The 13,094-nt window shown below is 38.6% G+C and overlaps 2 protein-coding genes across 3 annotated transcripts in view; one reads left to right on the forward strand and one right to left on the reverse strand.

Annotated features, from left to right (window-relative positions):
* The window catches only part of spock1 (SPARC (osteonectin), cwcv and kazal like domains proteoglycan 1), a 266,667-nt gene extending 255,165 nt beyond the window's left edge, over positions 1 to 11,502 (reverse strand). Inside the window, 2 exon segments of the mRNA XM_051127688.1 lie at positions 10,811 to 10,960; positions 11,361 to 11,502. Of these exon segments, the coding sequence (XP_050983645.1) occupies positions 10,811 to 10,960 (150 nt within the window). The 5' untranslated portion in view covers positions 11,361 to 11,502.
* Positions 1 to 13,094, forward strand: part of si:dkey-201i24.3 (golgin subfamily A member 6-like protein 7) — a 306,654-nt gene that overhangs the window by 141,069 nt on the left and 152,491 nt on the right. The gene's annotated exons all lie outside the window — the stretch shown is intronic.

Below are 13,094 nucleotides of genomic sequence, written 5' to 3' on the forward strand. Positions count from 1 at the left end.
CTGTGGTGTTAGAGGCTCTCTGCAGGCCTCCTTTCGAGCCTGTTGAGGAAATCTCGGACAGATTCCTTACTTTAAAAACTGTCCTTCTCTTAGCTCTTTCCTCCCTTAAGAGAATTGGGGATCTTCAGGCCCTCTCTGTGGCCCCTTCTTTCCTGGACTTCGCGCCAGGCCTTTCTAAAGCTTTCCTGTTTCCAAAAGCGGGTTATGTCCCTAAGGTCCCCACCTCGACACCACGGCCTGTCGTACTCCAGGCCTTTTGTCCTCCCCCTTTCGGGATGCTGACCAGCAGAAGCTTAATTGTATGTGTCCAGTGCGAGCGCTGGATGCATACGTCCACAGGGCTGCCAGGTGGAGAAAGTCAGACCAGTTATTTGTCTGTTATGGCCCCCCAAAAAGGGGCCTCCCTGCTTCTAAGCAAACTTTAAGTCGCTGGGTAGTGGACGCTATCCTTTCTGCTTATGAGGCTTCTGACCTCCCTCCTCCTTTAGGGGTCAGAGCCCATTCTACCCGGAGCATGGCTGCCTCCAAAGCTTTTCTTGCTGGGGTTCCCATGCAAGATATTTGCAACGCTGCGGGATGGTCCTCACCTTTGACCTTTGTTAGGTTTTACGAATTGGACCTGCGGGTCTCGCCTGGTACCTCTGTCCTTTGTCCTAGCACATCCTAGGCAGGGACTAGGGGTCTGGCGGCGTGGGCATCTCGTTCCCAAAGCGTTTCGACGCGGCTCGAGTTCCTGAAGGGGAACGTCTAAGGTTACGTATGTAACCCTGGTTCCCCGAAGGGAACGAGACGCCGCGTCTCGTAGCCATCCTCCTGCGTCCCTGCGAGCGCTGCTTCTCTCCTGGAAGCTGACGCTCGTTCTGGCGCACGTGCTTTTATGCTTCCTGGTCAGTGACGTCACCCGCCTGTGACGTTTCGTTCTTCCATTGGTTTGATTGCACACGTGATTCAGAGCGCGGTCACGCTGAAGGCGTTCCCAAAGCGTTTCGACGCGGCGTCTCGTTCCCTTCGGGGAACCAGGGTTACATACGTAACCTTAGACGTTATAGACTTTTTATTAAGATCCTAAAAAATCATATCAACTTGTGGAAAATGGGCGATGACCCCTTTAAGGCCAGCTCAACTCAAATTCCAAATAATAAACTAAAACGCATGCAATTCCTCAGCTCTGAATTTTTGCCCCATGCTAGCACCAACCCTACCGGTAGTCAGCGGGCAGGTTATGTAGTAATGTAGTCAGCTAGGTCATTATTCATCTCTGAAGTTACTGGGAAATGCAAGTCTACACACAGATCCTCTGCACTGACGTCAGCTCTATTTCCTTTGAAAAGGAGTAACAGAAAGCAAAAATGAACCAGAAAGAGAAAGACTGAAACCCTTAAGACACCGAATCCCTGTGATTACAGTAAATCACAAGCTGCCTTTCCTCTGGAGAACAATAGAGCATCAACAAAACCAAAAATTCCAGCCTCTCCTCTGCTGTCCTCAGCGCTCCTCTCGTTTAGACGGTGAGTAGTTTCTCAGTAATGAGGCTCATTTACATGGCAGTCACAGCGGCCCCAGAGGATCCATACCACACACACACTCACACACACAAGGTCTCTCTTATGATTGTGCCCTTTGAGTTCTCTCATAAATGACTTAAAAGGACACAGAATCGAATCAAATTGAACTGTACAGTCAGTGTAACGCCTCCCGAATTTGTACTTTTCAAATGATCAAATGATGGTCAGATCTCTGTCGTCCAAATGCTGCTGCAAACGATTGATTTCTGCATTTGAAACTCACTTTAATAATGACTTTATGAATCACAATCATCTAAATCAATGGCAAAACAATATTTCCAACCTTTGACAACTGAACACTGCACAGCATAAACCTTAAGCATTTCATTAATGAGATTTTAAAAATCAGACCTCCTGTTTACATCCAGTCTTTCCTGCTGTAACCTCACCTCTACTGTCCAACCGCATCCAATTCAGACCCATCAGCCCTCAGCAAGGATAGTCAGTCCTTCACTCCTAAAGAAACAACTTGACAAGGTCAATTTTGTTTCCTGCGTTGATGTGTTTCCTGTCGAAACAGGAAGTTGGGGCAGAACATATTGTGAGATGACTCATGAAAAATATTTGTTCGGTTTTCCCAGAGGAGAAAGACTGAATTTTTAATGTGTAAATCTGCTGCAAGTTAATCTTGTCAACTTATGAGTACACTTGCATACAAATGAACTCAACACTACAGACACTGACTGGTCTTTAAAAAGTAAAGGATATAATTAGAAGCAAAAATAATTTTATAGCCCTGTGCCATATGAAACGCCTTGAGCTTCATCAGTCTTCTCCAAATCATCTATGCACTTGTTAGTCTTCTGTTAACAAACCAAATCACCTTGAACCAAATGAGTGCGGCAGTCAGGGTTGCCAGGTTTTCACAACAAAATCCACCCAATTGCTAATCAAAACTAGCCAAAAACTAGCCCAATCACATTTCGGTATGGAGTCCCCTGGTAAAAATTGCATTCCGGGGGTAAGATACACATTTTTTAGGGGGTTGCCCTGGTAAAATGTACATTCCAGGGCACAAATAATCACCTTAACAGGGCATTCGCGACTGAAAACTACTGCGTGTGATTATGAAAAAATATTTAGGAGCACCAGTGCGACTGACCCGATCAGGATATTTGTGTTTGCGCTGAGGGGAGCTTCAAAGATTTCTACTTGTTTTTGCAATGTTTAGTAACTATCACAAACAAATCTCTTGAATCCTTTCATAAACAAAGTGTAGAGAGAGTGTAAATAAAATATTCATTTTGCAGCGCAGAGAGCTTCAGTGATTATAATGGAAATTTGTGAGCTTGTGATGAACTAAGATGAGTGACAGCTTTTAATGATTTTTAAGGGAGGTTGTAAATGAGATATTGATTTAATACAACAGTTAAATAAACAAAACATTAATATTAAGTGACTAATAGGGGTGTGACGAGACCCCTATCCCACGAGACGAGACGAGACACGAGACTGGGTTCACGAGAACGAGACGAGACGAGATTTTTAAACTTTTTTTAAGAAATCCTCAATGATGAAATATATAGGGAAAATAGTCTTTTATTCAACTGAAAAAGACAAAATGCAAAAAAATGAAGGTGCATTTTGAACTTTATGAAATTAAACTTCAATTTTAATGAATAATATGCAGTAATAAACAACATTTAAACAAGAGCTTCACGATTCTGAATAAATTGAGAATCCTAGTTGTTTTTAATAAATTGGAGACCATGATTCTCTCACGATTCTGGAGAAAAAAAGATTAGAAAAATAAACAAAATAACATAATTTATTAGTGGTTCTGACAAACTGTTCATCGGCTAAGTGTTTGCTAAAAACATATATTCATTTAAAAAAAATAAATAAACAAAACATTCAGTGAAGGAGTCAGTGTCTCACTTCATTAGGACTTGTTTGACTATTGAAATCTCCTGAATGAATGATTCAATGACATATTTTAAACGGGCAGTTGTCGCCTCCTACTGGCGGAAGAGGATAAGCGTTACAATAGATACACGTGTTAAAATACTTTCGTTTTGATCGCTCCTGTAGACAATAAGTGTTTATACCCAAACTATAAACTTTTATCCCAGTACTTCTGTTATTTAAATGTCTGTAACACAGAAATAATGATTATAATGTGGTTGAAAAGACTCTTTGTGTTGCTCTTTCTGCGTTCACATTTACACTCTGATTCATTAACATGGACAGGGACGAAACGTGCTTCTCACGCTCCACTGACACTCGCGATGTGAAACAGTCAAACAGACATAGCTAAATCGTTGTCATTCAGGAATAAGATCGCGTAGGTGTTTAAATCGACACCTCCATATTTTAAGGATTAATAGTGCAGCTCTAATTTAAACACTGCAAAATGTTTTGCAAAGATAGTCACGAGATCTCGCGAGATCCAACTGGTCTCACGAGACACATCAGATCTTGCGAGATCTCGCCCCATGAGATCTCGTCCCATCCCTAGTGACTAACATTGTCTGACTATAACATTATTGCCAGATTTTGCTCTATTTCATCATCAAAAATAGCTTGAAACAAGCCACCACTGAGCCACTGCACATCTCCATTCAAACACAGCGGTGTTGTCATTTATGAATGAACTTGTGTTTTTAAATGAATCTAGAGAGTCAATGATTCAATTTCCCATTCATAAAGAGAGTCACTTGCTTTATTCCTGAATGAATCAGCCGTTCAAACGAATCAAATGAATGATATGATTCAGTAATTAAATCTGTGACTTGCCGCCACCTACTGGATGTTTTGGTTTCATTTTTAAAGTATTTTTTCAGTTATTTAAATAATTTAATATTTCTGTATTCAAAATGTTTTATTTAAAACATTAATTTCAACATAAATTTGAATTTGATTGCTGTAAACCCTGCTGTAGACAGATTAGAAAAAGACTGCTTTATGATACACACATGAGAGAATACAGAACTTGGTGTACAAATATCAGTGAATTCACAACAGGGTTGAGCGTTCAGAATTGACTTAAGAACGCTTTTTGAATTCAAAATCAATTCCTGAGTTTTAAGTGAGGACGCAAACAGGATGCAGAATTGATCCATGGCTCTCTCACGCCACACATCATGTTTTCATGCAGTGAAAATACATTTCAGAGCATGCAGAGAAAACTGACAACATGCCAAAATCCCAGCTTTGAAATGTTTTCATATTTTAGGAAAATCAAACAATAAATATCATTTTGTGTATCTTTAATGTATGTGACAGATCGCTGTAGCACCTCAGTACAAGTGGCACGTGAACCGATCATCTCTTCTTCTTTTATAGTTATAGCATGAAATAAACATGAATGAACATCAGAAGGTATCTTGTTTTATCTATGGAAAGAAGTCAATACACACTGTTTTTCAAGTTCAAGTCCACCAACGTTAATCTACTCTCCTGTCTGATTTGTTTGTCAGACAAAAATGGCATATTCGGTGTTATGATTGGTCAGATCGCCTGTCAATCAAACTCCCTGTGAAGGGTCAATTGGAATCCAAATTTGAATTTGGGGAAGTACAACTGACAACTGACAAAATGCAAAAAGTGTAATTTCTAACTAGAAACTTTATATAATGGCTTGACAAGGCCTTGACTAAAAGTTTCAATAAAAAGTTGCACTCATGCCACCTCTGAGCCTCATTAAACATAAGAAAATACACCTACAAGCCACTTCTGTGTGCTTCTGTGCCACCTCTGTAGTACAAATTAATTTTGTTAATACTGATTTCATTTCATTGTCAATTTATTCTTATTATACTTCTTCTTATTCTGTTGTTTTAATTTAATTTTAATTTTAAAAAGCTTATAAAGTATATATTTAAAAAAAAAAAAATTTACCAAAAGATTACATACTTTTAATAAAGTTAGAAAAATGCCATTACAAAGGTAAAAACAAAAATCCTCTGTAAACCACTTTAAGGAGTCAAATATCACCTTGTGATGGGAAGGTTAAGTTTCGATCAGATTTTTTGATTATTGATTACATTTTGACTGTACTCCTAAATATTTTAAGTTAGGAGCACAAGTGCTCCTAAAAAGAAAAGTAAGCGTAGAGCCCTGGTTAATTGGGTCGCTTCAACCCATGACAACCCATTCAAGTAGCCCAATTCTGTGGGAAAACCGCAGATTTGGCAACACTGGCTGCAGTGATGACGTATTTTTGTAGGCCAACCTGGGAGTTTTCATTACCCTGGTTTCTTCAATAGGATTTTACCATTGGCTTTTGGATTATTGCAAAAAATAAACTCTGGGACCAACAAAAGCTGATTCCATTTTGTTCATCATAATCTTCACAAATGAGCATAACTTTATGAATCCTGAAGCCTAAATAAAATAGAAGTAAAATGCTAAACACAGGCTACAAACAAACTATAGTAAGATCACATGACTTCAACGTCACCAAATGTGATTCCATAACCCATAATAGTGCTTTCCTCCAGTGAAAAAGTCCATCCACTGTTGTCCTCTCACATCAAAATCCACCCACGTATTTGTTTTGGTGCTTGGTCTGTGCATATTTCTCTCCTGATTCAGATCAGTTTATTTTTTTTCCTGTAGAATGCAATATTATGAATGGAGGACTATTTTAGCAATGGTTTCAAATTTAAAATGTCTTGATGGATTTGTTCCTTACAAACATGTACCTTTTCACTTCACAAATGTAAAATGATGGACTGGAGTGGTGCAGATTACTAGTGGTGTTTTTATTAGCTATTTGGATCCTGACGGCACCCATTCATTGCTTGAGCAAGTTGTTCTTTAGACCAAAAATGAATGGAAAAACAATGCTGAATCAAACCTGCTCAGCCAGAGCATTGCATTAGCCAGGCCTACACAGAATTCACAACGACCTTTAAAACGACCACTAATTTCAGGCTTCAGACTATTACTGGAACAGAAAGCTTTTCAAATGTGTGTGTGTGTGTGTGTGTGTTTAAAAATGTCTGTCTGCACTAGATCCTCAGGAAACCTTCAGTTTAAAGCTTTTAAACCGTGGGCTCAACACTACCTGTCATCTCTCACCCTACAGACTGATGGAGCTTGTGGAGGTATTACACACATTCACACCACACACACTCACACATACACGAATACAGAGCAATGTGTTATGACAATGGTAGGAATGTGTGACAAAGAGTTTGCATAGCATTACCCTGCTGTAGACAGATTAGAAAAAGACTGCTTTATGATATATATACACATGAGAGAATACAGAACTTGGTGTACGAACATCAGTGAATTCACAACAGGGTTGAGCGTTCAGAATTGACTTAAGAACGCTTTCTGAATTCCAAATCAATTCTTGAGTTTTAAGTGAGGATGCAAACAGGATGCAGAATTGACCCATGGCTCTCTCACACCACACATCATGTTTTCATGCAGTGAAAATACATTTCAGAGCATGCAAAGAAAACTGACAACGTGGCAACGGACAGGACAGTGCAGGTTACATTAGGTTAGAACAAAGTCCCAGCTTTGAAATTTCATCATTTTTTAAGAAAGTCAAACCATTTTGTGTCTCTTTAATGCATCGTGACAGATCGCTGTAGCGCCTCAGTTCATGTGGCACATGAACCGATCATCTCTTCTTTTTATAGTTATAGTATGAAATAAACATGAATGAACATCAGAAGTTGTCTTGTTTTATCTGTGGAAAGACATCAATACACACTGTTTTTCAAGTTCAAGTCCACCGACATTAATCTATTCTGCTGTCTGATTTGTTTGTCAGACAAAAATGGCAGATTCTGTGTTATGATTGGTCAGATCGCTTGTCAATCAAACTCCCTGCGAAGGGTCTACTGCAATACAAATTTGAATTTGGGGAAGTACAACTGACATAAACAAAATGCAAAAAGTGTCATTTCTAACTAGAAAAGGAAGGTTTACCAAGACAAACTTTATATTATGGCTTGAAGTTTCAATAAAAAGTTCAAAAGTCTTTAAGTTTTATGTATTAAAAAAAAAAAAAATAGTGTAGAAACAATTTTTAATCTGGAATTGCTGGTAAATTTTACAAATAATTACAAAAACACAGGAAGTAACAACACATCAAATTAAATTTGAGATTTTAAAGTAGACAAACTGGTAAATAAATAAATAATATTTTCTTGTAAAATGTACTGCAATAATCTATTTTATTTTGTTATAAATTTTATTTATTTATTTTTACACTTTAGGTTTTTCATTGTTGTTTTTAATTGCCATTTTTTATATTTTAATAATTGACATTTTCATATTTAATAAATAATTTTAAATAAATAAATAAATAAATAATTTCATATTTAATTCAATTTCTTTAAAACTGCAGTTGAGACCACTGCAATTTATAATTCTAATTCAACTTTACATTATGGCTTGACAAAGCTTTGACTGAAAGTTTCAATAAAAATTCAATAGTCTTTAAGCCTGAAAGTTTTATGCACTGGCAAAAAAAACAAAAAACAAACAAACAAAAAAACAGGAATTGCTAGTCAATTATTATTATTATTATTTTTTTAATTGCCAACTACACTATTTTGTAAATAGTTTTTATACACATTATCATATTTATTAAATATACTTTCATCTTCTGTTTCAAGGTGGAATAACACTTGATTTCCCAGCAATTAAGACCAATGCATTTCATAATTCTAATTCAATTTCCTGCAGTGCATGATCAATTCAATTCAAATTCACCCTAATGAATTCTAAAATTCCATTTTCTTCACCCAGTGAGTTTTATAATACAACTTTTGCTCTTATATAATGTGAATCTGGCCTTATACCGATGCCAGACATTATTTGTTATGAACAGCCTGACTTTTTGCTGTGTGTCCTCCAAATAAAAAGTTGAAAAAGACACAAAGTGCCTTTAATTTATACAGTGTTTCATTTACTGGCTCATCTAAAAATACCATTACCAGATGGTTATTTAATACACTAACTATGTGCACATTGAATTTTCATAAAAAATGCCTACACTGTGATCCACACATACCAAGATGTAAGATGTCGGTCATTCCACCCACCCATAATGATTTTTCCAAGTATTGGCGGTTGTTCAGTTTGAACCATATGAGCGTGTGAGAGTGTGTGTGTTCGTTTATGTGCTAATGTCCTTGTCACCTTCCTTTTCAAAGCGTCTCTCACTGCATCAGCATTCATAATATCACCTCTCATTAACACAGAAAAATTACTGACACAGAGGGAAAGAGAGGCCGAGATAAAGAATGAGAGGAGAGAGAGATGCATAGCAAAAGAGAGAGGCATGAAGAGACTCTTCATTTCACCTCCTGCAATCACTTCATCCATATAAAGAGGCTCCGAATCTCACTCTCGTACGGATCCCGCAGCTGAGGCCCTCTGAACACACTTACGGACAGGTGCTTCGTTTCCAGATCTCAGACTCTCTGGTGTAGATTACACAACACATGCACGCTACGCACAGGCTGCATCCCAATTGGCATGCTTTGACGGCATACTAAAGCTACGCACATCAGTTTTGAAGTGTACGGCAGTACTGGGACTCACTACAACAAGACTCTAAGCACATATTCAGGATTTAGGGGCCAAATGTTCTCATTTATGAATTAGATTTTGAAACCCTGCCAAATTTGATTCCTTTGTGTTTAGGTTGGTTATTACGTAAGCACGTTTCTGGCACAGGATAATAAATAAATAAATAAACAAATAAATAATGTACCTTTTTATCTCAACTTTTTAAAATTTTGGGTTTCACAACTGAACTTTGGTGTTTTTTGTAATAAAAAAAGGAAATAATGTAATTAAAAAATGGTGATCGCAACTTTGTAGCTCACATTTCCTATGTTTTTTTGTTTTGTTTTTTTAATTCTAAGACAAAAGTCATAATTGTGAAATATAAATTCATAATTCTGAAGTATTACTTTTTTCCTTGAAATCCTGGGTTAACATCTCACAATCCTGTATTTTTATTCCTTTATTTGTATTACTTTTTTTATGTAATAAAAAAAAAATGGTAATTGCAACTTTTTATCTCACATCCTTTTTTTCACAACTCTAAGAAAAAAATTCTGATTTTTTTTTCTAGAAATTCTGGGTTTACATCTCACAATTCTGTTTTTTTTTTTTTTTTTTACAGAATAAAAAATGATAATTGCAACTTTTTTATCTCACAGTTCAGACTTTTTTACAATTCTAAAATTTTTCTTAGAATTTTGAGTTTTTTTACGGAATAAAAAATGGTAATTGCAACTTTTGTCTCACAATTCTGCAAATTTTTCGCAGTTCTAGAGGAAAATTGTCATAATTGCAAGACAAACTGAGAATTATGACATTTTTTCTCTGACTTTTTATTTTTTGACCTATCTCACAATTCTTACCTTTTTTCTTTTTACAATTTTTAACAGTTTTAATCTCATAATTCATATAAAAAAGACAAAACTGCGAAATATAGATATAACATCCGAATTGTGAGATAAAATACCCCAACTGCGAGATAAAAAAAGGAGGTAACTGTGAGGTAAATCACTATTATTTATTTTTTATCCCCTGGCAGAAACAAGCTTCTAGTGTATGGCCCTAGTCCAAAATCATAAAGCAAGTAGGCCTACAGTTCAACTACAACTGACAACTTTCTTGATACCTACAGCACTAGTGTACATTTGAAAAGCTCTAACGGTTCCCTGCCATTCCTTTTTCACGTTTCAGCTCTCAAATCTGACAGCTCCTATGCAATTATGTGTTCAGACATCATCTGACCTACTCCCGTTCGCATACTATATAGTAGATAAGTGTGCATATTCATCCTCTACCATTTCTTGACAGGCTGTGAGCAATACATACACCTGAAAAGGCATTAAAATACCATCTAGCAGGAATTTTAAGCTATTTTAATCTTGCGTACCACATAACAGGAATGTAAACACAGCCAAACAGTCAAGCTAACACACATTTCCAGGTTTTGAGGTATATTATAAACAGTAAACAACAACACGCAACCCTAAAATACACTTTTTGACCATTTAATTAAACTATTTAGCTAAGCTTTTAGCTTGTGGGAAAACCAACAACATAATGTTCAGTCAGCTTCGCTGTTGCTCAGGGGATATTAGAGAAATCCCAAGCTGGCTAGCAAAACACAAAGACCTTCCTTTGACTTTTTCTAAATTAAGCTAATTATAATGACTACAAGACCTTTGAGGGGACATTTGGTCACTGTATAGAAAGCAAAACACACACGAGTGTCCCAGCAGATGAAAGAAACGTAGCGAAAAACTCACGTCGCGGAATTTGTTCCAGTATTTGCTCTTGTCGTATTGGGACACGGTGCTCATCCACTTATCATTGTCCAGCGGGTTTCCGTCACTGCTGCCGGTAACGGACACCGTCAAAACCACCAGAGACACGACCACACCGAGACTCAACATCATCTGAAAGAGAGAAAGAGAGAAAGAGAGAGAGAGGGAGAAAGACAGCAGGTGAAATTAGACGCGGGGCAACTGAGGTAAAGACGCCAAGCCTTTTTGAGTTTGAAAGGACTTCGGTTTAAACACGCCCAAAATATAAAATATTAAAAAGCTCACTGTCTGATTCTCATCCAATAAACAACTCCAAAGCCTCACAGACAGGACACAGATTATATCTGGATTATAAATCCGCTGAATATGTCCATCTGATATGATTAATCGTCCCTGAGGAGAAAATCCTGGCAACGGACTTTAACGGATGCGCTTCCCGCGTTCAGCTCCTTCCTTGAGCGTCAGCTGAACTGGCTTCTAATTTAATTGGCTTCATTTTAAACAGACGTTATTTATCATTCGCTTCACTTACCTCAAGACGGGACGGTTCTCTGCTCCCGAACGGGTGACTGGAGAGCGGGCGGGCGGCGCGTCCGTGGGACCGTAAAGTATCCGAGACAGGGGAGGGTGAGTGAGTGAGTTTCCTCAGATCCTCGCAGCTGCTGCACTGAACACGACCGGGAGAAACGGACCCGTGTAATGGAACGGTGAGCGTCTCCGCCCACTCTCCACCGTGACTCCGCCCACTTTCCCTCGATCTCTCTCTCTCTCTTTCTCTCTTCACACTGAGCGACGCCACAAATGTGATAATCACGTGACTCAAGCTCTAATAACTAAACCAACGCAGCTGTTTGAATGATCAAAACCTTTGAATTATAGCGTGTAGTTTTGTCGCGTCCCTCCCACGTACTTTCAGTTTCAACAATGATGTAGAACAAAGGGAGTGGTGCATTCACTCGGGAGGTGTGCTCGAGGTAATACGCAGGTGTTGACTTTAAGCTGTAAAACATCCAGTGCTGCGCTGAGGGAATCAATAGACGAGGACTGATCACTCCTAACAAATTAAACCCAGCCTGGGTTTTCATTTGGAATCAGCCTGTAATGGTTTTAAACCGCCTGCTGTCCGCTGCGGTGAATTCAGCTGCGGGGAGAAAGAGTGACGGGAATATTGGCTCATTTTTAATTAAATAGAATAAATAAGTCAATAGATTAAGCTCATTAGTAAACATAACGCGTGTGACTGATGTTTGTAGGTGTTCCCTGTAGTGCTTCAGTGAAGGAGCTGTCCGTTCAGCACCACATCATCACTGCACTAACGCCACCCTTAACACTGCAAACAATCCGCTTGTGTTGCGTCTATCGGCCTTATTTTGCAAAGCGGAAAAACGCTGTTTTTCTTGAACGTGCGAGGTTTCCGATAAGTATATAACTAGAAGAATAACAAAGGGCAGTAAGTAGTAAATCTGCTTTACAACACCAGTTTGCAACTAGATAGTAAAGTTCGTAGACAAACTTTAAGTTGGCTTGAAAAAGCCTAGCCAGAAAGTTTTAAAAGTTTTACGTTAAGTTTGACTGTTTTCAGTTTAAAATAGTTTGAAAGATTAAAGTCTGAATGTTTTGAAGACAATACAGTCTATTAGAAAAACAGATAGATATGGTGTTGCTGTGTGGTTGCTAGGTTACTCAAGGTGGTTGCTAGGGTACCTGGGGTGTTTGCTAGGGTATCCAGGGTGGTTGCTAGGGTGGTTGCTAAGCTGTTGCTAAGGTGTTGCTAGAGTACTCAGGGTGGTTGCTAGAGTGTTACTATGTGGTTGCTAGGGTACCTGGGGTGATTGCTAAGATGTTGCTAGGCAGTTTCTGGGGTACTCAGCGTGGTTGCTAGGGTGTTGCTATGTGGTTGCTAGGGTATCCAGGGCGGTTGCTAGGCAGTTGCTAGGGTACTCAGGTTGGTTGCTAAGGTGTTGCTAAGCGGTTGCTAGAGCACTCAGGGTGGTTGCTATTTAAGTTGCTAGGTGGTTGCTATGCTACCTGGGGTGGTTGCTAAGGTGTTGTTAGGCGGTTGCTAAGGTACTCAGGGTGGTTGATAGGGTGTTGCTATGTGGTTGCTATGCTTCCTGGGATGGTTACTAAGTTGTTGCTAGGCGGTTGCTAGGGTACTCAGGGTGTTTGCTAGGGTGTTGCTAGGCGGTTGCTAGGGTACCCGGGGTGGTTGCTAAGGTGTTGCTAGGCGGTTGCTAGGGTACTCAGGATGTTTTTGAGGGTGTTG

Source organism: Labeo rohita, chromosome 14 (assembly GCF_022985175.1).
Source record: "Labeo rohita strain BAU-BD-2019 chromosome 14, IGBB_LRoh.1.0, whole genome shotgun sequence".
Classification (NCBI taxonomy): Eukaryota; Metazoa; Chordata; class Actinopteri; order Cypriniformes; family Cyprinidae; genus Labeo; species Labeo rohita.